This window comes from Pogona vitticeps, chromosome 1 (assembly GCF_051106095.1).
Source record: "Pogona vitticeps strain Pit_001003342236 chromosome 1, PviZW2.1, whole genome shotgun sequence".
Classification (NCBI taxonomy): Eukaryota; Metazoa; Chordata; class Lepidosauria; order Squamata; family Agamidae; genus Pogona; species Pogona vitticeps.
The window spans coordinates 55,079,978-55,106,143 of NC_135783.1; the positions used below are offsets into that span (position 1 = coordinate 55,079,978).

General features: G+C 40.6%; 2 protein-coding genes across 30 annotated transcripts in view; one reads left to right on the forward strand and one right to left on the reverse strand.

Annotated features, from left to right (window-relative positions):
* The window catches only part of SDCCAG8 (SHH signaling and ciliogenesis regulator SDCCAG8), a 173,101-nt gene extending 155,163 nt beyond the window's left edge, over positions 1 to 17,938 (reverse strand). For 2 of the 11 annotated variants that reach the window (XR_013540465.1, XM_072993158.2), the window contains exons 1-4: positions 17,450 to 17,918; positions 8,261 to 8,419; positions 8,094 to 8,179; positions 1,877 to 1,990 (exon numbers count right to left, since the gene is read on the reverse strand). Coding sequence is in view for 8 of the 11 variants with exons in the window: in XM_072993158.2 (XP_072849259.2) it covers positions 1,877 to 1,990; positions 8,094 to 8,179; positions 8,261 to 8,419; positions 17,450 to 17,612 (522 nt within the window). In the remaining 3 variants the exon portion in view is untranslated. The other 9 variants (XR_013540464.1, XM_072993154.2, XM_078383107.1 and 6 more) reach the window with 9 other exon arrangements.
* Positions 17,939 to 18,529: 591 nt separating this feature from the next.
* CEP170 (centrosomal protein 170) overlaps positions 18,530 to 26,166 on the forward strand; it is a 106,947-nt gene continuing 99,310 nt past the window's right edge. For 12 of the 19 annotated variants that reach the window (XM_072993075.2, XM_078383098.1, XM_072993085.2 and 9 more), the window contains exon 1: positions 18,531 to 18,759. The gene's annotated coding sequence lies outside the window, so the exon portion shown is untranslated. Of the gene's footprint in view, positions 18,760 to 26,166 lie in introns of all 19 variants that reach the window. The other 7 variants (XM_078383099.1, XM_078383101.1, XM_078383103.1 and 4 more) reach the window with 2 other exon arrangements.

A 26,166-nucleotide genomic window follows, 5' to 3' on the forward strand; every position in this document is an offset into this window, starting at 1 on the left:
CCAACAGGCCTTAGAATAATCTGAATTTATTATGTTCAACTTCACCAGAGTCACATACCCACATTAAACTAACTTTTAAAAAAATCTCCTTTATTCTTACTGACATAAATCTTAAAACTCTCATCCTCCAATTTTTTATCCAATCCTCTGTTCGAATTTCTGTCTTTCAATCACATTCCCAAATTGATTTCAAACCTTCTATTTCAATCTCATTTTCCTCCTGATCCAAAATTAAGTTATAAATTCTCTTTACTACTCCCTTCCTCAAAGCATCCTTCTGCATATCTTCATGTGATGAAAGAAACTGTTCATATTTAGTGCATTCTCTACATTTGCCATTAGTCTTCAACCATTCATTAGTCCATCTGTCTAAATTTGATATAATTGTACCATGATAATTTATTAGTTTGAGCAATAATCTTCGGTCTCATTTTAATCATCCAATCCTTCAATCTGGCAACTTTTTAATCCTTAAATAAATCAACTAAGCCCTTCAAATATGCTGGGAAATTTTCTATTTCAGTCACTAGTTTTAGTGGTGAAGTAAAGGGACAAAAGTTCTTTTTATATCTGTTCCAGACGTTGAACATGCTTCTTAAAAAGGTGTTCTTCACCTGATTTATTATAGTTCTTTTTACTATATTAAACGAATATTTTTCAATATTTCCTTGTACTTCTGAAGATTCCACATCCCACCAAATTAATCTTCCTACTTTACATATAATCTCTCCAACAAATCTTTGTTAATTCACTATATAATAATTTTTATATTAGGAATACCCAAACTGCAATTTTTGAGTCTTATACCAATATCTTTTATTTAGTCTTGATTTTTTACCTTGATTACCAAAAAATTATTTCAATGGCTTACTTGATATTAAATGTAAACATAATGAGAAATATGTTTGTCGTGCATAATTCAGGTATATGTATCAGAGAAAAGCAGAGAAAATAGTATATCACTGGGGATTCCAATGGAAAAGTCAGAAGTACAAAGATTAATGCTAAAATGTCATAATGTTAACAAAAACAGTACAAACTGAGGCAAGCCATTCTTCACATCTCCTCTGTTTTCTATGTTTCTGCTAATTAATTAATTAAATGCCCAGGGTAGCACTTCAACTAACGAGATGATATATAACTTGAATTAGTTAATTGATTAATTACTTAATTCTATTTACCGTATATACCACCCTATTATAGCAAGCTCTATTCTGGGCAGTTTACACAAGGCTGAAACACACAAGCCCTTAATACACCTGAATAACAAAAAATATGGTTCAAAACAATACAGCAATACAACAGACAATAATTAAACTATACATATGAATAGCCCAATTAAAAAATCTAAAATTGATTAAAAGATTAAAAAATATATTATTGACAGGATTCAGGCCATTCAGTTGTTAAAGGCAGTATTAAATAATTCAGTTCATCCTTCTAGATGCACGAAGGGAAGGGTCCTGGTGTATCTCTGTCAGCATTTTATTGAGACTAGTGGGCACAATTGAAAAGGCATACTTCCTTGCATTCACCTTTTTGGCCTCCCTCAGTGTAGCAACTTTTAACAACATGGACTGAGAGGAGTGGGTGGGATGGATAATTTCGGTTCCATCAATTACTGAGATCCTAAACCATTATTTCCTATTTCAAATTTATTTGACTATAAAAACACTCTTTTTCAATTGAGCTCTATTTATACACAAAGGCGATCAAATGCCATGATACACCTACCATATTTTTCAGGTGCTCTACATATAATTTCTGCTTCAAATGCCCATAACTGTGACCTTAAAATTGCATGTATTATTTATATTATACAAATAATCCACTTGAAAATTCACATAATAACTAAGTTAAACATGAAGCACCATACCTTGCAAAACTTGACTTCAGCTTCTAAATGGTTAATATATTGAGACTGGTCATTAATGATGGGAGCAAGATCACAAAGTGTAGGAAAATTCTGATCTGTACTCTTGGACATTCTCTGGAGGAAACACATTCAATCAGTCACAGTTAGGAAGTTTAGGCAAGACTCTCTCAAACACTTATAATATCTCAAAAAGGTAGTTTTAAAATAAAGTAATGCACATCCCATGCTATTTGTGAATTATTTTTTATCAGGTAGCAGTTAATTAACAATTCCGGGGGAAGGGGAAATAAATACAGTTTCAGGCGGAGAAGCATCACCATGATATCTATGGAGCCTTGAAGAACCAAATTGTTTTTACCCAGCTCCCAACTTTGAGCAGCCACCCTGTCATCACCAACCAGAGGCCAAAGGACAGCAGTTAGGATCAGCCATAGTGCTGAAATGTGGAAGGTTATAGAAAACTACTGCACTACATACATGTTCCAAGTACACTTTGCGTGGCTAAACTCTCTCAAGTCCCTAGCAGGCTTTAAATGGCCACAGAATGCTAAGAATTTCGGGGCTGAGAGTAAGATTAGGAAACTGAATATACAAAGTATGAGAGGCAAGAAAAATCCATAATACATAAAATAAATCAAAAGATGAATATTTAAATATTTCCAACAGGATTAATAGACAAAGAAGAACATTTCAAGGTAATTAACTTGTATAAATGAGATTATGATTGCCTGCTTATACTGACTAGCCCTTTGAAAATTCTAGAGCAGTGTTAACATAATTGCTATCTTCTATATTTTTCATTTTGACCCATCTCCATAATTCAAATTGTGCATATAAGCTTGAATATGTGCTCACTGATTAGAGCAGGTGGCCAAGTATTAGGAGTTCCATCTCCCACTGTACTGCCTGGGAGAACAGCCAGCCTGTGTGGCCTTCAGCAAGAGACGAAGGGACTGATAAACCATTCTGAGTATGTTATACTTCAAAAACCCTCAGAAGCAATGCCATTAATTATTAATTATCTGTGGCATTATTAGATAGTTCAAATGCAGAAAGATGTAAATGTTGCTGTTACAAATTCTATCCCATACTCAGGATAGGTAATGCTTATTTAACTGAACCTAAGTACCAAGGAAAGGAACGTTGTGGCGCTGCGGGTTAAACCACAGAAGCCTCTGTGCTGCAAGGTCAGAAGACCAGCAGTTGTAAGATCGAATCCATGCGACGGAGTGAGTTCCCATTGCTTGTCTCAGCTCCTGCCAATCTAGCAGTTCAAAAGCATATAAATATGCGAGTAGATAAATAGGTACCACCTCGGTGGGAAGATAACGGCATTCTGTGTCTAGTCACGCTGGCCACATGAACATGGAAACTGGCTTCGGACAAACGCTGGCTCTATGGCTTGGAGACGGGGATGGGCACCACGCCCTAGAGTTGGACATGACTGGACTAAATGTCAAGGGGAACCTTTACATTTACTAAATATCAAGGACATCAACAACATACAAGTAAATATCTCAAATAATGGTAAAAATGAAGAAGGTGTAGTAGAATTCTATTCAGAATTAAAAGCTGCTATAAAGTATTAAAAAGGCAGCAACTAAATGGGGTATTTAATACCACAAGAAGAACAGAAGCCCCACATATTTTGCTGGAAAATATGATCTAGGTCCATAAAATGAATACATGCATGAATGATATAATTCTATGAAGAACAAATTGTAGTCACCTACACCTACATCTAGGACAGAGATGGACATGACTTAAGGTCACTATGCTGATTTTCCCACCACCACTTTTGTCCTTCTTCCAGCGGTGATCCAATCTGGGCAGGAGCTTGAACTGCCCATCCCCGCCTCTTCCAGCAGCTGATCACTCATTGGGTGCACAGGAAGAATCCTCATCACACCTTCTTATCATAGTGGTCAACTCCTAGAGGAGGTGGGGATGGACAGCCCGAGTTTCCACCTGGATTGGAAGAGAAGAAGGACCCCAATGGCGGTGAAACAGTATGAGTGGTCCAGCCAGCCCAGGGGAGGGAGGATCTGCACAGCATCTTTGGTGCCATAAATCATGCCCATCTCTAATCTAGGCGATTATGCACATGAAAATCTCTGAAACTAACAGGAACATTGTACTGAAGAGATAGGTAAAGGAAAAAGTTCCCCTTGACATTTAATTCAGTCATGTCCAACTCTAGGGGGCAGTGCCCATCCCCGTTTCCAAGCCATAGAGCCAGCGTTTGTCCATTCAGTTTCCATGGTCACGTAGCCAGCGCGACTAGACACGGAATGCCGTTACCTTCCCACCATGGTGGTACCTATTTATCTACTTGCATTTGTAGGATTTCGAACTGCTAGGTTGGCAGAGATAGGTTTTATTTAAATCACTACTCAGAAAAAACTGAATCATGCAAACGTTTCCCCAGAAAAGTGCACTCCTGCTTGCTGTGACTTTAATACATATTTTCCATGATTACCTTGCCCAAATTGACTTTACTTTCAATAATACTATATTCACTGAAATTTTCAGTGACAGTGAGTATGTCTTTTCAGGGGAAGATGTAGACTTTACTTGTCTTCGTATAGTAATATAATATTTTATTCCTTTAGAATATTTGTATACTTACTGGTTTTATTTTTAAAATATTGTCTTATTAATGATATAAGCTGCCTTGGATTCTTTTAAAGGAGAAAGGCAGGGTAAAATATTTGAAATAAGAATATAAAGAGTTGCAGGAGAACAACACAGTTGCCACTTTAAAGGAATCAGTCTAATTCAAGGAAACTACTGAAAACAGTCTTGGAGATTTTTAATACAGTTTCCAAAAATTTCCAACAATATTTCATGCTGAAACATGAAAGATGCTCCAAGAACAGCCTCAGTCAAATGTAAGTACTACACCTAATCAGGTCTCTTATTTCTTGTTTCCATAAATTGCCATTAAAAATATTTACCTCTGGAGACAAAAGCCCCTACTGAAAAATGAAAACAATTACGGTGGCATCTATTAGGGACATCGGTTGACTTGCATAATCTATACACAAGACTATGGAACACTCCTCTCCAAAACATCCAAAACTTAGATGACAGGTTCTTAGTCCTGCCATCTAAGAACTTTAAAAAATATTTTACGAGATCAAGGAATTTATAATTTCAATTCCAGAATGAGATATTAAAGCTGTAACACATCTTAAATTAAAACTATCACATAATACTTTTTGAAAAACAAATAGCATTTCAACAAAAAATCGACACTTATTTAAAATTTTAAAAATTTTTAAGTCTTTTTAAAAAATTCATTCTGATACTGAACTAAATAGATTGCATAATTCATAAGCAGAGGTACCAGAACTCTGTTATGTTGGTGCCAACTGGAGGTGACATGAATTCAGATCATAATTCCATTATTAACATAATCTGCCTCAAATTAAAGAAAACAAAATAAATGAAAACAGAGAAGGGACAGAAAGTAAATAACTAAGTGATCGAACTGAATATATTTTATTTATTTATTTATTTATTTATTTATTTATTTATTTATTTGTTTGTTTGTTTGTTTGTTTATTTGTTTATTTGTTTATTTGTTTATTTATTATTTAACTTATATGCCGCCCACACTACCCAAAGGTCTCTGGGTGGCTTACAACATTTAAAATACAATAAAAAGGCAAAATAAAAGGGCAAGATAATATACTGTTATTAAGGAGGCAATTCATTAAAGAAAAACCCATGAAGGCATAATAAGAAAAGGAGATAGCTGTGGTATACGTTCCACTCACTTTACACTAACACAGGTAATGCATGTGATCAGCAGCAACCTGAAAAGTATCAATGTAAATACTAAAGCTTATGGAGACAAGACAGAATGGATGGATCAGCCTGATCTTGAGTTGGAGACAATTAGGCCAATGATGAATGCCTGGACGGCTTAGATGCTGACTCCAAACCAACTCTGTTGCTGCCGAAGGGAACACCAGTTTAAGAGACTACTGCAAGTTGAAAGAGACCATTTTAAGGAAGAGCATGTAAGAGAGTAAAGCCACTAAGTGACTGAGATGGAGAGAACCACCCAGCAAATCTGGATTTAAAATGCTATTAAAAATGTAGACTTGATGGACAAAGGACAGTTTTAGAAGAAGGGACAATGGTGCTTGGGCTGTTTTATACACTTCATGAATAAACCTCTGTGTTGCTCCACTAACCTCTCTGCTGAATGATAACCAGCCCACTGAGTTTTTCCCTGTCCCCCTGCTTGCATAAGACATGGAGATCTGCACAACAGCTGATAAAAATATCCAATATGCAGATAATTTAGTATTATTAGCTGACAATTTAGATTCTTTGCAACAGCTACTCAGTAAAGTCAGCATAGTAAGTAACAAACACAGTCTAAATGTGAAATTAAGAAAACTAACTTAATTATAATAAAATAGAAATCAAGCAACCCAAGAACTGAGATTAAAATGTGAAAAGAATGTATCTGGTGTACTGACAAATGGGCACTCATCCACAGAATTGCCACAAGTTGGAGGCAACTTGACAGCACAGAACAACAACATAATTTACATTTTTCCACACTATACACAAAAATCTCTTGAAGCTCAGCCAGATAAAGCCCATGTCGGAAGCTAGCTTCTGTGTATGAATCTTCAATGGTCTAATAAAGGTATCACTGTCTTCGTCTTTGGACTATATACAAACACCACAAAGCTTTTTTCTTTTTTCTGGACTAAAGGTGAAACCACAGTGAGGGAAAATAAAGGAAGTGCTATGCGTTTGGAGCAGGCTGATTTGCATTTTTCCCATTGATGATATAATGCAAAAAGAAATGCCATTCAGCCTAGTCCCTCCTCCCCCAAATACATTGTCTCTCCCTACCGCTGGCGCTTCTGAAATTGAGGGATCATGGATCCACTTCTGGAAAATTCAGGCTTTGTGATCAGCAGCTAGAAGAAGCTGGCTCAGTGAAGGGGGAGTAAACGCCTACCAGTAATTGGAAAGGAGGAACATCTGCAGCTTATCAATGTGAGAGTGATCTTCACAGCCAAGCTAGCTCATTCCCTGGTACTAAGGTAACTGAGAAAATGATTTCAGCTGAATGAGGGGAGGGAGCAGAAATGGCTTGCCTTTTTGAAAGTTTGTGGGAACTTGAGGCCTGATTAGATGAACCTGTGGAAGAGTCAGGAGCTGAAGATTAAGGTATAAAATCGGGACAGAAGTTACTTTAGTTGGCTTAATTGTCCATTTGAAGAGAAACTGTGATCATTTTTTGCTTCTCCCAAGCATAGTCTCAGTGTATGCTCTGAGACTATGCTGAAGCTATGCTAGAGTGTAAGTACTAGAAATTTGTCTAGTTTTCTATTGTGTTTGATCTGTATTGCTGCGACCTCCAGCTTTAAATGATTCTTTCATCCAAAACCTTTTCGACAGCTTTTGTAACTGTTGATACTGTTTCTGAAATGGTTTTTGACTGTTTCAGCATCTTTAAATAAAATACATTTTTTCATAAGTTGTTTAGCTTTTTAGATTAAGAAGGTTTGTGGTACTTAAAATCCTTGCCTTGACCATTTACTGAGAACCTGCATATTTTGTGGGTGTGGTGGCATTCCTACCTTACAGGACTGGTGTAAGACATGAAGCACTTAACTTGTGGATTTTTGAGAACTCCCTACTTAGTTGGGTAAAACTAAGGTATTAGGAGGGTGCTGGGCAGGGAGATTGCCTTCAGCTACCAGCACATGTGGCCCTCCAGATTTCACCAACACTAGAACAAACAGGATGGTGTGGCCAGAGAGGTCCACTCTAACCACTTTTTTTTTTACTTTACAAAAAATCAGTTTGCATTGGTTCAGACATGTGATTACTTCTGACTGATGAAACAGCTTGGTGCTACTACAAATGTGCTAGAGTATCTAGACACCAAAAAAACAAACTGTACTAAACCACTTCCCTGTGGTAACTTCACTCAAATCATAGATTTGCTCAGATTTATGATGCTGAACTGAACTAAGACAGCTTAAAATGAACATACAGTTTGCATCTGTAATAAATATATTTAACTTCTAGCACTAGGTTATTACTGCCTTGTTAAATGTCTACAAGATTCACATAGTGTGAAACGTGACAGCATAAATGTTGCTTAGGAAAAGTCTTTGCCAAAAGGATGTAATTATTTGCTCATGTAGAAAGAATAAAGAAAGAGCATACTACTTACTGTGGGTGATGCTGTCATCCTTCTTGAAGGGGATGTTTCACTTTCTTTTTCTTGTTGCTGTCTTAATAGAGCTCTAAGTTGATTTACTGTAAAAGAATTGTAAATTATATCCTAAGCAGCAAAATCATTCCTGACCAAAACAAAGCCAGAAACAGAATGTTTCAAACCTGCATGACTGTATTGTAGCTCCTTCCAAGCTCTATCTTCATGTTCTTCATGGCTAGTATTAGGAAATAACTGCTCAAATATAGCTGGATTTTCCCCTGTTGCCAGATCTTTTTCATTCAAGGCATGCTTCAGTTGATTGAGGCTTTTACTAGCACGATCTGCAAAAAATATTAATTTAAAATTCATTTTAATGAATTTAAAGATGCTCCATCACATTTGCATATGCAAATATAGATTATGAGATCTACCATCAGAATTCACTTGCCTTTTGAAATGAGCAAAAATAAATTAAACTAATACACATAATTCATCTGAGCAAAAGAGAATTGGTACTCCTAAATTTAGTTAATACACAATCTTTGCCAGAAAACTGCTACTTCTGAACAAATACAGAACAATGTATGTTCCTGATCAATACGGAGAAGTTGGCAACTGTCTGTCTAGTACTTTATTTTTTCTATTGGAATGAAATTTACCAGGAAAAGCCACACCCTTGGATTATTTTTGTTTTATGCCGGGCATTTCCATTAACATCTATTTATATCAGGCCAAATCCATTTTATGCCAATTTAGAACAGACCTGTTACATCCTAAATCTTTGTCTCCATCAGCAGGAGACAAAACATCTACGTTAAGATTAGGAATACTGTTATGGTGATACAGTGGTGCCTCGCAAGACGAACGTCTTGCTAGATGAAAAACCCGCAAGACAAATTGTTTTTGCAATCGCTGTGGTGCCTCACAAGATGGCTTCTTCTATGGCCGTGCTTCGCAAGACAATTTCCCCCCCATGACTGATGCCTCGCAAGACGAAAAAAATTCATTTGTCTTGCGAAGTTCCCATAGGAATGCATTGCAATGCATTCCTATGGGAAACCGCTTTTCGCAAGACAAGAATTTCTCAAGACAGCGCTACTTGTGGAACGAACTACATTTGTCTTGCGAGGCACCACTGTATATGATCATATTTTAATGTTCCAGACACCAGCTTGGCTGTTGTGTTTTGCACTTGCTACAGCTTCCACACCACCTTCAAGGTCATCTCCATGTAGAGAGCACCGCAATAGTCTTTCTTCGAGATTGCCAGTGTATGAACCTGTATTGTTAGGGGCTTCCTCCTGAAGTAGGGGCAAAGGTGTGCAATCTGCCTAAGATGAAAGAAGGGAGACCTAGCCACAGCTGAGATCTGATTCTCCATTTAGAGTACCAAGTCTATGAGGAGCACACCTGAATTGCAAGCCTAATACTTCGCAGGAGTGTGATCTTAATTAAACCAAGTAATCAGCATCCTAATTGATCAAGGTCCCTCCCAGCAACAGGATCTCCATCTTATCAGGATTCAGCTTCAGCCCATTTGCCCTCATTCACTCCATAACCATGTCAAGCAGCACTCCAGAGTCTGTACAACTTTCGCTGAAGATAAGGAAAGATAGAATTGCATGTCATCAGCATATTTATGACAGTGAACTCCAAATCTCTAAATGATTTCTCCCAGCAGCCTCATATAGATGTTAAACAGCATATGGAAGATGATCTACCCCTGCAGAACATCACACTGCAGTGCCCACAAGAATGAAACAGCCTCTCCCAGCTGTATCCTTTGGTGCTGGTTGTTGAGGAAGGAGTGAAGCCAGAGTAATGCTGTGTGTCTGATCCACATCCTTGACAACTGGTCCATGAGAACCAACAGGGTCAAACTCATCTGGTCAGCCTTCCAAAGAAGGTACTGAGTAGAGTGACCAATGTTTCAGTCCCATGGCACAGTCTGAACCCTGATTGAAATGGATCCAGATTCTCAATTTCCTCCAAGAATGTGTGCAACTGATTAGCCACTACCACCTCAGTTCCCCATGAACAGTATGTTGGTCATTCTATGGTAATTGTTTAAATAGTCCAATGGTAAATTCATTTTTTAAAATGGGAGACATCAGTTTCCTTCAAGCAGGAGAGAATATAGCCCTCTCTGAAGGTGGAGTTTACAATCTGAAAGGCCCATTCAACTGTCACCTCTCTGACTGATTTCAGGAGCCAGGAGGGGCATGGGTGTTGTTAAGTGGAAGTGGCCTCAAAGCATGCAAGCACCTTATCCACATCATCAGGCATCACAGATTGTACAACCAGATAAGACAGGGCACTGGACATCTTTGTCTGACTTATTGCCACACTAAGAGTCTAGAGCACTACAGATGATCTCAATCTTTGTTCGAAAACGGAACATGTAAAGCTCACCTGTTGGTAAAGAGTCTCACTGATCTGCATAAAACTGTAGGCTTTTTTGGCAGCCTGGATAGCATTACAGTATTGATTGAATATGTTCTTTACTACAGCTCTCATAACATCTGAGGGAGCTTTCCTTCAGATGTTCTTCAGCCTTCTAGTTTGTTTCAAGGTCTGCAGCTCTTCTATGAATCACAGGGAGGTGTGGGCCCTCAAAGGGAGTGTTCAGGTTCAATGGAATCAATTATCTGTATCACTGGTGAATTTCATTCAGCGATTTGGACTTCAACACCCAAGCCAGCCAGCTCATCTGAAAACCCACCCATGGCATTTTGGAATCCAACCAGATCCAATAGCCAATTTCCAGATACAATGGCAACACCCCCTCCTTGCCCTTCTGGTCTGCCTTGATGATGGGTGGAATAACCTGGGGAAAATCTGAGATATATCCTCCCTCAGTGAATTAAAGAACAAAGCAGATGATCAGGGCGATAACTGGAGACGGGAGTATTCATATTCAAAAACCCCCATGCAGCTGCAGTTAATGTGGGTCTGGCCGCAGGGTCCGGACCATCTACTCCCATGTCCGCTGCTGGCCCTGCTCATCCTTCCAATTACTCCTGAGTGCGATTCTCTTCCCGATCATCTAGCCACTCCTGGCAGAGGAAGTAAGGAAGAGTCTCCCTGCAAGGCTGCTGAGTGTTTAGCCGAGCAGCGCTCTGGAGTGATTAGAAAGAAGGAAGGGGTCGCCACCAGATGTGTGAGTGGATGGTCCAGCTCCAGGGCCTGAATCCTTGTTAATTCCAGCTGTGTGGGAATATCCATATACGACTACCCCTAGCTCTAGTGGTAAAACTTCCAAAGTGAAAAAGAGAAGTAATTATGAATCCTATGACTACAGGTTTACAGTAATTTACTGTTTCACCAAAAATAAGATAGGGTCTTATATTAAACTTTGCTCCAAAAAACGCATTGGGGCTCATTTTCAGGGGATGTTTTTTTTCATGTACAACAATCTACGTTTATTCAAATACAGTCATATCTTCTTCTGGTTGTTGCACAATGGTGGAGGGCAGGCAGAAAAATCATACAGTGGGGTCTTGACTTGAGAACTTAATCCGTATTGGAAGGCGGTTCTCAAGTCAAAAAGTTCGCAGGTCAAATCTGCATTTCCCATAGGAATGCATTGAAAACCATTTGATCTGTATCTGCTCTTTTCCGTCCATAGAAACTAATGGGAAGCTGCTATTCCGCCTTCGACCATTAGAGGGGGATATTTTGTTTCTTTTTTTCTTAGGTCAAGAAAGGTTCAGGGAAGGCAGGGAAAATACAGTCCAGGCAGTACAGTACCAGGCAGTCCAAAGACTGTCTCCCAATCCACTCTCTAAATGCTGGGAGGAGTGAGGAAGCAGACAGGCACCCTCAACAGTTAACTGAAAGTTCAAATTTTGCACTTTCCCTGCCTCCCACGTGGGTTTTTTCCAGTTTGTAACTCAAATCTAAGTATGTAAGTCAAGTCAATATTTTCCTATGAGAGTGATTTGTAAGTCAAAATGTTCTTAACTCGGGACGTTCTTAAGTCAAGACCCCACTGTACTAGGGCTTTGTGAGCAAGGAGCAGTGAAAGAAGCTTGAGAGTGTGCCGTCCCCTCAGCTGTCTGAAAGGGAAAGTGATGGAAGAGGAAAGGAGAAAGTGATCCGAGTTGGATTAGAAGAGTTGAAAGGGTTAAAAGTGCACGAGCAAAAGGAGGGGTTGAGGGAGCATGAGGTTAGAAAGGAAGGCGAGGGTATAAAGGGGGTGAAGAAGAGAGGAGGAGGAGGACAGAGACAAATGTTTTCTTGACAAAGGAAGAAAATGGAAAATCATTAGAAACACAAAAGAATGTATTATTGGAAGATGATTGGAATGAGTCTGACATACACAAACTAAGAGTTTAAAATACCAAGATCCAATGGAAATAAAGAATATAGAGGAGGAGCCATAGGAAAAGAGAAAGTGGAGGAAATTATTGGAAAGAGAGTTAAACCAGTGATAGAAGGTTTACAATCAGAGGAATGGACAGTATTAGTCTATCCGAAAGGACAAGGTCCAGTTCAGATTGTTCACCATTACAACTGGGGGAGAAATCGCCAGAGGGGGCATGGAGCTGGCACCCTTGCTGCGGAACTATATGTGCAGCCCAAAGCGGGAACCTGAGGAAACCCACGATGGCCGAGAAGCTCGCTCACTTTTACCAATAAGAGAGGAACTGTTGGAACTGTTAATGTTGTTATGGGAAGAAACTCCCAGTCAGTTGTTGTTAAGTGAGACTGTGGATGTTAATAAAGAAAGCATGAGTTTTGTAAATAAATCTTTGTTTAATGAATTACCTGCATCGTCATTTCATTCACAAAAAGAGGAACTTTCAAAAGTTAGAGATGAACCCTTTTACAGGCTTATTTTTGGGAAAACAGAGTTGTAACGTTTAGTCTGAAAGACATACAATCTTTATAAAGTGTGTCTTCTCTGAGAGATATAGTATAAGACAAAGGAATAATACTGAAAAGAGGAAAAAATTGTAAAATTTATCATCAACACAAGTTTAGTTAACTGGCTACACCAGTAAGACTGGACTGAAAACAGTACACACATGTAAGAAGAATACCAAACAAGTCTTGCATGGGCGATATTTGTCAATATTAGATGGGCACGAATCTGGATCATTGGATTGTACTGGTCCATCGTACTGGCACCACAGATGTTGCATGGTTCTGCCCCTCCCATATTTCCCCACTCACCAGCCAACCCAAGCGCCATTTTTCCTCCTATTTAGTTGCTTCACCAGTCATGGCAGGAGCATGGACTTCCCTTCTCTGCTGCCTCCAGCAGCTGCACACTCAAAAGCAGTGCTGCAGTAATCTCTGCCCCGCCTCCCCATCTGAGTGGGCAGCTGCTAGAGGAGGCAGAGAAGGTTAGTCGGTACTGCCATGACTGGCAAAAATAACCAAAGAGAAGGAGAAGCAGAGTACACGCCAGCTGATGAATGGGGGAATCCAGCTGGTGGACTGGGGAAGGAACTGCTAGTACAATGATCCAGCAGTAACTAATGATCCAGATTCATGTTCATCTCTATTTAATATGTTTATCACTTTCTATGATCTCATTAAAATGTAGTGTACATCAAATAATGTATGTTTTACACATGCTTACAGTATTTTGATTACAATAACAGAATTGACAGTGTTCCTATAAATAGATTACAATAGAGATGATAAGACAGTGTTATCAGTTGAATCCACACAATCCTAACAGGGTCTAAACTAAACCCTGTTCTTAGTTCTTATTGAGTACATCTACACCTGTCCACACTGGCATATAGATATGGTACAGTGGTGCCTCGACGTACAAATGTCCCAACTTACGACCAATTCGAGTTACGACCAGTTCCAGCCACACAATTTTGCTTTGACTTGAGACCGGAGCTTTGAATTACAATCAGAAAAAAGGTGGAGAAAAAGGCAAGAAATTTAAATTACTAACTCTTGGTCGGCGAAGAGGCTGCTTCTTTGTAGCTCTTTCGTCCTAACGGTTAGAGAGTGTGCGTCAGAGGAGGCTTTGGACTGACTGGTGCTGCTTTCTGCTTTTTAAAATGCCTGTTCTGAGTGAGTATAGAGTTTTGCAGGGTGGGTTTGGGCTATGAGGGTTATATTTCTTTGCTGTGATTTTTTTTTTTTTTTTGCTTTTTGGTGTGGTTTCTCTCCCCCCCCCCCCGGTCCCAGTGCATTCCAATGGGGCGTGCTGTGGTGTTGTGTTTTTTTGCGATTTTTTTTAAAGCCCCAGAGTGTTCTGATGGGGTTTCCTGTGTTGCTTTGTGGGGGTTTTTGGTGATTTTTTTCCCGGCCCCAACACGTTCCAATGGGGCTTGCAGTGTTTCCTTTTTCTTTCCTTTTTTTCTTCTTGGTGATTTTTTTCCAGCTGGAATGGATTAATGGGGTTTCAATGCATTCCTATGGGAAACGGTGCTTCAACTTACAACCAATTCAAGTTACAACCATCTTCTGGAACAGATTAAGTTTGTAAGTCAAGGTACCATTGTATACAGTTTGCTGATGACATGGTTTGAATTTTTAAAAAAGACCTTATCCACTAATTTTTCTACTTAGAATGATTCATCTTTCCCCTTTAAGAGCTGTCACTCCCTTTCTGGTCCAGCAGTAGGATATGTCTTCTTTTTGGCATGCACATTATTTAGCTCCAAGAGAGAAGCCTCTGTCATCTTGGCTGCAGATTTCAAAGGTGAGACAAAGTGGGGGGAGAACAAGAGAAGGAAATCACAGAGGGGTGAAGGGAGACAATAACGGAAGGTGTTTAATTGACAGCTTATTTGGCTACAAGGGATTGTTTGCTGTTTGGATGGGAAAAGCATGCCAAATGGCCCATCACCCCCCCTCAACTATCAAGAGAACCATTATAGCCTGATCCACCACACACCCAAAATGACCAGTGTGAACAGGCCCTATTTATTCAGTGGGACTTACATAAGTGCTGACTTAACAAATCTCATTCATTCAAGGAACTACTCCAGTTGGGACTAACTATTGGACTTAGCCTTATATTTTGACTAAGTCTACATCTTAATAAAACTGTTTAAAAAATGAAACACTTAAATGTAAAAAATGTCCACTAACTAACAAAGTTGTTCTCAAACAGTGTATGAAAAGTCTCTCCCAGGGAAACTTTTCGTAGTGGTGAGTAGGGAACATTTTTTGCTTATATTTTCACCTGTTTGAAGTCGGTGGGGGCAGCATCTGCATAGCAAGCAAATTTACTTTTTTCCCTTCTTCCAAAGTTGGGCTACAAAGTGAGATATGAAAAGTATCTACCCAGAGAGCAGGGCTAGGAGTTAATATTAAATGGTAAAAGACAGAGGTTATTGAGTTTTGTGTATAAAAAAGAACAAACGTAATATTTATCTGTAACGCTTCACGGGGAGAGCTCATAAAATCATAGTGTTGGAAGGGGTCTATAAGGCCATTGAGTTCAAGACCCCGCGCCATGCAGGAATCCAAATCAAAGTAGATCTGAAAGACGATTCTCCAATTTTGTCCTTAATGCCTCCAGCACTGGAGTACTCATCACCTCCCAAAGTAATTGATTCTATTGTTGTACTGCTCTAACAGTCAAGAAGTGGCTCCATGAAAAGTACAAGAATAACACATCTACATAAACAATACTGAAACTTGTATTCGCAAAGGCTTTCACTGCTGGGATCTAATGGTTGTTGTGGGTTTTTCGGGCTCTTTGGCCGTGTTCTGAAGGTTGTTCTTCCTAACGTTTCACCAGTCTCTGTGGCCGGCATCTTCAGAGGACAGAGTGCTGTCCTCTGAAGATGCCGGCCACAGAGACTGGTGAAACGTTAGGAAGAACAACCTTCAGAACATGGCCAAAGAGCCCCCCCCCAAAAAAAACCCCACAATAACCAATACTGAAATCTGTTAAAATTACTTTTGAAAGCCTTGAAAATTTAAAAGAAAGTGCATATGATGCCAAATAGGCCTCAGTTTTGGTATCCGGTGAGCTTTTCTATGAAGGGCAGTGCCAAAACCTCCCCTCAAGTAACAATTACCTAACCTCAGAGGATACAAGCCTTTTTCTGCTGAAGAATTAACAAGGTGACCCTTGAAATAAAGAGTGCGTTCTGGTAGATATTATACAGTATATCAAAAGGAGAGATCCAGTAGAATTGGCAGGTCAGGTCACATCCCCCCCAACTTCTTGTACAGTACCAGAATATACCTCCTGGAACATCAGGACATCCAAAGTCATCTCTCCAAAACAAGGCCTGAAATCAGACTGCAATGAGTCCAGAAAACTAGTTTCACACATGAGTGCCTAGAGCGGTTGGATCTGAAACACTGTTAATAGAAGGCAGTAGAGCCTCATAAACACTGGAAAACTATAAAGGGATGGTGGTAGAGAGTAGCCATGTTAGTCTGCTACAGCACAAATAACAAAGAATCTGGAGGCACTTTTTACTAACCTGTTTTATTTCACACAGATTTTCATGGATTGCTGCCCACTTCTTCAGATGCAAGGAATGTAGCTTCAATGGGCAAATATATTCAAAACATGTGTGGGAGGGGAGACTATGGAGAAATACCACTGGAAATGCAAAAGATACCAGCAAGCTATGATCTTAACAGCCTTCTTCAGTGACCACATCTCAGTGTAGTTCGGGGGACTAATATATAGTGTTAAATGATCTTTTGTCTAATGAAAATTTAAGGGAAAGAGTTTAACTGGTAAGGGAGCCCTCTAAGAGTGGCATCTGAAAATATATATACAGTACTTAACCTCTGAAGAAGCAACACACTGTATCCTGGCACCTTTGCACTCCCATTGCCACCCCCTCTTCTGCAGATAAATAGTAGCCAGATGACACCAAAGCAGACTGCAGCTCACAAAAGCGTATGTCCAACAAAACGCGTCAGTCTTCAAGGTGACACAAGACTTCTGCTGTACTTCAGGAAATCAGGAAGCCGCTTGGCAAACCAAGTTCCCCTCACTTCAGCACTCCTCGGATAATCAACAAAACACAGCGCTGATGCTCGAGGAAGAAACGCGGAAAGCTACAAACAACACACCGGACGCTCGGCAACCGGAACGGGTCCCAAAAATCTGCTCCTTGACGAGCGCTTCTGCCTTCCCCCCGAACTTGCCGCCCTTCTCTCTCTCCCCCCCCCATCCCCGCTTCACACCAGCCAGTCCCGAAAACCGCCCCAGCTTTACCTAGGGCCGTTTCCCACACACAAGTGCAACGCTGTCGGCGCTGGCCGCGGGGTGGACCGAGCTCCAGACTGACTGGGAGCGAAGGGCCTGCCGCGAGCAGAAAACTGTCCTTCCCCCCCCCCCAAGCCCGCCGTCCCCCCCCCAAGCCCGCCGTCCCCCCCCCCCGTCTTTTCTACTCGCTCGCTCTCTCCTTCTCCCTCACCTCGTAAGCTTTGGTGATAACGCTCCAGGGACTCCTCCAAGTCCGCCTCTCCTCCAGCCTCCCCCCGGGGGCTCAATGGGCGTGGCAACCCGCTCCAGGGGGATCTGGGGCTGTACGCCGCGACTCTTTCCGCGGTCCCCGCCGGCTCTGGGGATGCCTGCATTGGAAAGCCCGTGAGGGGAAAACGTCCCCTGTTTCTTCCAGTGGCGCGGGCGCTCTCGTTCTCTCCGCCGCCCAGCAAAGTCTCCACGGCTGCTCCTAAGGCGGGATGGGAAGAGTTAAAGGGAATGGGATGCGTCTACAGTCATCAGGATGGGGCGCAGACTGAACTTCCGACGCCTCTTCCGAGAATGCTTGTTGCCTGGCAACCAAAAACGGTTCCCCCCCCCCGTCTTTTCTCTTCAAGGTCCCGCTTAGATGAACAGCGGGATGAACAACGTACCCGGCGTTGGGGGGGGGGGAACAGGCTCCCCTCCCCAACGGGTGGTGGGCGGGGCAACCCTCGCCTCGCGCAGCTGTGAACGTTGGGGGAAGAAAGCTTCCTCTGTTTCCCGGCATGCAACGCGCTAGCCCGCCGGCGCATTCCTATTGACTGTATGCCGCACTTCTTTCTGTGATTTGTAGTAACTCCGGGCCACGGCGACGTAAACGTAAAAAGCACATCAGTGTCGCTGGAGTGGGGGGGGGGGAGGGGAACGTTTTAGCCAATTTTTGTATTTTGACCTGAGGCACCAGACAAGTTGCTTCAGTCGAATGCTTTTCTATTAGCTAGCTGCTCCAAACCACTGCAGGATTCAGAAAGACGAGCCAACAGTCTTTCTCGAGAGGCAACTAAATGTTCACCTCCGTGGGATGCCCAACAAATTCGCTAAATGTATTTTCAGTTGTGTGAAGAATTTATAATACTGTATATATTAATATGTATCTGTTTCTCATTAGGTTGAATATAACGCTTGCGTACTAGCAGCCGGCTTGTTCGGCCGCGCGCGTGCGCATTAAGCGCTTTCCGAACGCTCGCAAATCCATTCTTTTCATTTCCCCTCCCCCCATCCTCCTCCTCTCTCTCTCTCTCTCTCTCTCTGCCTGCCTGCCCTGGAGCGGCGCCTGCGCAGTCGTTGCTCCTTGTGCCGCGCCGTTAGCCGCTATATCTGGGAATAACGTTCGAGCGGTTCGTGGTGCCTGCGGGACGCAAAAGAGACGGAGGGGGGGGGGAGGTCGTGAACGGCCTTCCTGCCCGCCTAACGACCCCTTTTCGCCGCCCTCGCTGCGGAGAAGATGGTGGGGCAGTGAGCCGGGTCACAGGAGGTGGGGTGAGTGATGCTGTGGGTCTCTGTGTGGCCCCCGTGGGGTGGTGTCTTCTCCCCCCACCCACCCAAAGGGGCCAGGGAAGGAGGAAGCCGTGCAAAGGAGACTTCGTATTATTCGCGAGCGGGGGAATTATTCCCCTCCCTCAGACCCATCTCCCCGTCCTCCAGCGGGGAAAGGCTCGGCTCAGGGGCGCCCGATCGGCGAGAGTCTCATCCTCCTCGCCGTTATTCGTGGCGCGGTCGGTGTGCCGACGACGATTGGCAGCGCTGTTTTCCTTTTCTCCGGCGCTTCTGTCACCGCGGCGGCGGCGGCGGCGGCTCCTCGGGTTTTCTCCCGGTCCTGTCCCTCTGGGATTGAACCGAGGCGGCTGCTCCTGCTGCACGAATATGAGGCGGGGGTGGGTGGGGGGCAGAGATGGCCCAGATTGGATACAGATGGAGCTGCTAAAATCTCCGTTTCCTCCCCTCCCACCCTCACCGTCCACTCCTTCTCCTCCCTTCCAAGATAACGAACCTTCCCCTCGGGCGCTCCCTCTTTTGCTGAGTTCATGGTCCCGGCTTCAGCCCCCGCCAGTGTCCATCCGCCTCTCTTAAATTAAACACACACACACACACACACACACCGCTTGAGCTGCTTTGGGGGCCCGTTTCTTGCCTTTGTGCATGCCATTCTGGATCTTTCGCGCTCCCCTTTGCAACAGTGTGGATTCTTCTTTGTCCACTTCCTTCCGATCAGTGTTATGTGCCTTGTAGGGGTGTGCGTTTTTCTTTTAATCTTCCGCAAATTGAAGGGCGTGTATGTGTTTTGTTACAAATAATCTGCCTTGCAGCCTGGAATAAGTAGCCCAAGTCTTCAGGTTGTCCCCATTTTTTTAAATAGGAGGGATTTTTTTTGAATCCTGCTGTTGATTTTATTTTTTAATTGAGCTGATGTTACTTCTAATTTTCGTTCATGTCAGAAACAAGCCCAGTAGCATCAGTGTCTGTATATTCGTTACCATTTCTAAAAAGGATCCTGGGGAAATGCATATGGCTTCTCAAAAAGTGCACATAAAACGGAAATAAAGGCCTTTGTAGAAGGAGGCATTGCAAATTGTTCATTTTCTGCAAATTATATATGCCCAGTCATAGTAGCTTTCTCGGAAGTGAAATGTGTTGGCAGTAAGGATAGTAAAATCTTGGAGCGATTTTAAAAGATCCAGCATATTGTAAAAGAGGAAGCTGACTCTTCTGAGAACCATATGACAGCTCTAGAGATGAGCTTTCTTTTGTGATCTCATCCACTCATTGCTTGGAACCGGATGCTGGAGATGGGGGAAGGGAAGAGGAGGGTTTCTGTTCGAAAGTGGTTGGGTACCTTTGAAAGTCAGTTCAACAAGTCTCTGGCACTGGGCATGATGCTGCCTTTGACTCTCATCTGGAAATTGTTAAATGCATTAAATGGTACTAGCTGTATAAAAAATGAAAATAGTATATAAGGAGCTGTACATTATGTTAAGAAAGTAGAGTGCCTGAGTTAACTTGTTAGCTTTAAACAAGTTTTACATAGATGCTGTCAGCTACATTGTATATGACAAAATCTAGTGCGATATGTCTTTGAGCTGTTTAAAAAGAGTGACTAAGCAGGCATCCCATCTTCAACATTGTGAGGCCATTTTTTCTGATCTGGTAAGAACAAAACAAGCATTTTATTTGGGCTAATATGTACAGGTTCTTAAAATTGCTGGGTATATGTATATTTGGTTGTGTTTTTTTACAACTATGCAAGCAAAAGGATAGTTGAGGAAGTGAATTGCATTCATTAATAAGATTATATGAGAGGAGAAGGAGAAGTTGGTGTTGCAATGCATTTAAAGTACAGTGGTCCACGTGGAAGAAAAAGCACAACCTTATTAAAGTGTTGCTATTTCTACTAACAGCTGTTATGCATCTATTGCTACAAGCAATTCATCATTTAAGTTTGTGATTGGTAGTTTGAGTAGTCTGAGACATAATTACTTGTTTACAGCTTATGGCTGACAAAAATCAAGGAGCAGTGCTTGACTATTAAACTGCTTTCATTAATTGAGCTGAAGAAAGGGCATTTTGAATAGCCATTTTCATTTTTAAGTGGGAATGGTTTTTGAACCAGTGTGTATAGTACCTACTTCCTAAAATGAGACTGATTTGCTTCTAAATATAGCCCTTCTTGTGCAGTGGTTCTTATGTCACTAGTCAGTGTAGTTATGGTTGATAACAGATTTTCATATTAACTACTTCATGGAAACTGTTAGTGGTAACATTTTTCGGTTTTTTGTTGTTTTAATTTTTGCAACTTTTAAAATCACCATTGTTTTATCACTGATGATGCAGTTCTACCTCTCGCTACTCCTACCTTCTGAAATCTTATATCAAATGTAGAATTTTGAGTAGTTGTGGGGTGGAAACTGTATTTTGTTAATTCTCCCTCCTTCAGGTAGACTAGGTTTTGCTGGAATATGTCTGGTCTGAGAATATTTCCTCTAGGAATACTTGGAGCAGTACACCCACTGGAACACTGTGTAGTATTCAGGATTTCTTTAAGAAAGGCTTCAATGACAACTCCCATTCCTTTGTGAGTTGGTGTGCTTTCCTTACAGATCCAACTAGTGAGAAGTTGGTGAGTCCACAGTGTTTTGTTCTGGTTGAGTGCTTGTTTTCTATAATTATACAGAAATTTTTAAAAATCTACAAGTTCAAAAATGAAAACAGACTTTGTTTTAATATTGATGTCTGTGTGTTTTAAGAAACAGGGATGTCCTCAAAACCACAACAACCTCAAAATATTAGTTTTAAAGCACAATATTATCATCAAAACTATATCTCCAAAAGTAAACATTGTAGCATGATCCCTCTAGTCACTCCATTCCCGATATAGTATATCATTAGCAGAGTGGAAGAGATGGAGTGAAACACAGTGGGTAAAATGAAGTAGTAAGTCAAAAATAGAATAGGCCAGTTGAATGAGTGGAACTTACAGAGGAGTTGATTCACTGAATTCATGCTTATTCCATCAGTCTACTCTAGTTGCTACTTAACTGGATTTCAACCAGTTTTTTTTATAACATCAGTATTTACAAAGAGCAGATTTCTAATGCAGTCCTAGCTATAGTTACATGAACTTTAATAGTCCATTCCAGTTGATCTGTATTTAAGGACAGGAAAGTTACTGTTTTTAATAGGGTTAAATGTAGGTTATCAAAGCTCTTTTATCTTTAGGAGAAACAAAGAGTAAAGCTTAACACTTGGTTAGAAATAAGCTTATAGTGCAGGACAGCAGGGCACTTTATGCCAAATGAAATGTTTTAGTCTTCAAGGTGTCTTACAAATATTGCTTTTGTTACTTAGTCGAGGAGTGTTATCAGTAACCTGCATGCAGTGTTACCCACATGCCTTATGTACTATGGAATTAAATCTGCTTAGAATTTTCTTATGGTCTTGGTATAGAGGCAAATATATCTGTCAAGGTTACTATGGCTTCATGCTTATCTGAAGTGAAAATCCTCTTATACATACCTCTGGATAAATAACTATCCATAGGGTTGGGTTGTAATAAGTATCTGGAACTTTCCAAAAACGGCTGGTTATCAGTAGGCTAAATAAGGCTTTTCTCCATTAGATGGAAAATCAGTGATGTTTGGCTTTGAGAGTGATTGATATTTATAAGTTGGGAATTGAAACATTGCCAATCTCAGATAATTATAAGGCATGAAATGAGAGCCTAGTACATGTCAAAGGAACTCAGTGGATGACTCAAGACTGGTAGAGCATGATACTACTTGGATCTCTGTGTGTCTGTTTATTTTTTAATTCCTGGATTCGATAAAAAGCCTTTTGCAGTAAACATAATACATATTATTTTTGTCATGTCTTCTAAATTGTGAGCCGCCCAGAGTAGACTATGTCTAGATGGGCAGCATATAAATAAATAAATAAATAAATAAATAAATAAATAAATAAATAAATAAATAAATAAATAAATAAATAAATAAATGTGATGTTGAAGTGTTCTTGTCCAGCACTGCAGCTTTTGCCTATGCAGTGCCTCAAAATTGTCTCTCTATGAGTAATTATCCAGGGTTTAGGAGTTTGATGCCAGAGGTGTGCTGATGATACCCAACTGTATTTCTCCTTTCAGTCCAAATCTAAAGAAATTGTCATCGTTCTTAGCCAGTGTCTGATATCAGTAATGGACTGGATGAGAGCAAAGAATAGGGATTCAACATGTAATGAATGTTATTTCTACAGACTCATTTTTGCATCTGGGTGCATTTCTGGATTCAACCCTGATCCTCTGTGCCTAGCTTTTGACAATGGCTGGATATACAATTCTGTCATTATACCTCAGGTGCCGGCTGCATCAGTTCCCGAAGGTGCTGAGTTGGCTATAATAATGCTTGCTTTACTTGCATCCTGTTTGTATTACTGTAATGTGATCTGTGTGGAACTGCTTTGGGAAAGTGTTCAGCTTCTGCATTTTGTCCAGGATGCTGCATACCTGCTGTTGACTTGGATTGGTTACACGGAGAACACAAGTTTCTTGGTATAACAGCTTCACTTGCTAGTTGTTTCTAAGCATAATAGTCTCACTATTCTATATTCCCATTCAATGGAGATTTGTCCCTCATTAAGTTAGGTTGGTCTCCATGTTACAGATCTTCTGATAGCAGTTGAAAGGTACAGTTCTTTATTTTTAAAAAATAAATGATATTTTACCACTGTTTTGGTTTAATTCTCTTTCAGTAGCCATATTTTATTTATTCTGGTTTTAAACAAGAGGTTCAAAATATGAGCTATTTCCCTGTCAGATCACACCCTTACTTTTGGGGATAGAGAGGAAGAAAAAATGAGGTTATTCTCCCTACTGTATTGAGCATCACAACTGTAGGAATACCCCAGCCCTTCCCCCAAAAGTGGGAGTGAATGTAAGAGCTCCTCCTCTTGCATACATCACAGAAATTAAAAAGTCAGTTGTCATAGTGAGCATAATGGAGCCATTATTTCTTTAGTGAATAGCCTCCCTATATAGGAGAAGCAATCCCCAATTTCTGAACTTGAATTATAGAGAAAGGATTGTTGTGTATTCTAATTCTGCAGAGTATGTTGTTGTAAATATGTGCATGTTTTCCTGCATGCAGCTTGCATCAGAAGTATTAAGACAGGTATTTTTGGACATAAAGTTGATTTATTATATCTTAAAATTGTCACTGATACCATAAATAATAGGAATCTTAACTATATTCCTGAAGTAAATAACTTACTCAATTTAATATTGTTAGTGCTTCCAAGTTCCAGTAATTCACAAATTAGGGATCAACAACTGAAGATTGATTTTCCTTTCTGTCTGTTTACCATGACAGCAAAGTGCTGTTGCTGTTCATAGACTAGAATCGTAGTATAACTGAGTTGGAAGGGGTCTATAAGGCCAAACACCTGCTCAGTGCAGGAATTCAAATCAAAACAGAGCTGAAAGATGGTTGTCCAATTTTCTCTTAAATGCCTCCAGCATTGGAGCGTTCATCACCTCCTCAGGTAGTTGGTTGTCATACTGCGCTAACATTTAAGATGTTTTTTTCCTGATACTGTATGCAGAATAAATCTAACTTCCTATAGCTTGAGACCATTATGTCCTGAACCCGGGGATGATCAAGAGCAAATCCTGCCCCTCATTTATATAACTACCTTTCAAGTACTTGAAAAGTACTCTAGATGAGGCTTAACCTTGCTGAATAGAGGGAGAGTAGTACCTCACCGAGACTATACTTCTGCTAATGCATCCTAAAATTGCATTTGCCATTTTTGCAGCCAGATTGCACTGTTGGCTCATATAATTCCAAGATCTCTCTCATAGTATTACCGAGCCAAGTATTCCCCATCCTGTAACTGTACATTTGTGTCAGTTTCTTCCCCCCCCCCCCAAGGTGTGGAACTTTGCACTTATCCCTGTTAAATTTCATTCTTTTGTTTTCAGCACAGTGCTCCAGTCTATCAAGAACTTTTTGAATTTTGTTCCTATCTTCCAGGGTATTAGCTATTCCATCCAGCTTTATGTCATCTGCAAATTCTTCTTGCTTCATATTATGTTACATATTTTGGATATCTGAATGGTCTATTGCTATGGTTTTGCATCATCTGACACCAATAAGAACATAATCAAAGGATCTTTCTTTTTCTCTCTCAGGACTTTAGAATGTTAGTGTTGGTGTTATGTGCTGTCAAGTTGTCTCTGACATAGTCAGTCCTATGAATTCAACAGTCCTGCTCAGATTTTGTAAACTAAACTCAATCCATTTTGTGTGGTCTTTCTCTTTTCCCACTACCTTCCACTTTTCTTACCCTTATTGCCTTTTCCATTGAGTCTTGTCTCCAGTGTACAGAATTATACAGTTGCATGGTGTATTTGGATATACAGAATTTCATAATGGCAGATGTTCAGTGAAACATTTCAGTGCAATTAGAATTTTGTCACATAGAACTTTTCTAACTGAAATTAGTGAAAGCTCTAAGATTACACCCCCCATGTTAGCTCACAAATTATTGATTGATTATTTATTTAAGTTTAGCGCTGCGCACTATTCTGTTTAGCCAAAATTACAAAATAACAAAAACATAAATAAAACAATAACAGATTAAAAACAATTTAAAATAACCACAGCATAAAACAAAATGGCACGAGGGATGGTTTTCCCATAATGGTAAGGCTAGAGGCATACAACCAAGGTAAGTGTGAAGGGTCTCCCTCCAAAGCCATTTTTTTGAGTTGACTCCTGAATGTCAACAGGGAAGGAACCAGGCATAGCTCCTCCAGAAGCTGATTCTACAAGGTCTGTGCCATCACAGAGAAGGCCATGCATCTTGTGGATGACTTACAGGCCTCCCTTAGGATGGCAATGTGAAGGAGCATAGTCGGGGAGGATTTGGTAGGTTGGGCTAATGACACTGGGGAAAGTCACTCCAACAAGTAACATGGTCCCAAATCGTTAAGGACTTTATATGTAAGCATAAAAACTTACATATAAACTTGATTCAGAACGCAATGGGCAATTCAATATGAGCCAGGACTGGAGTGATGTGATCAAATTTGTTCATACTAGCCACCAGTCTGGCCACCACATTTTGGACCTGCTGTAGTATCTGGTTCAGCCTCAAGGAAAGTACTCTTTCTTTAGGAAACTGCTTGCTTAAAACCACCTATGCTTCTATGGTTGTAAATAAACAGCTGCCATAAAGACACCAGTAGTTATTTATAGTTTTAAAGAAACAGACTATATGTAAAGAGGCAACTAAGTGAAGCTTGCAACTTCTGGGTTACAAGCACTCTATTTAAGTATGCAGGTATTATGCCAGTATTGCACAATCTGTTTCCTTCCAAGAAGCATCATCAAGAATGCT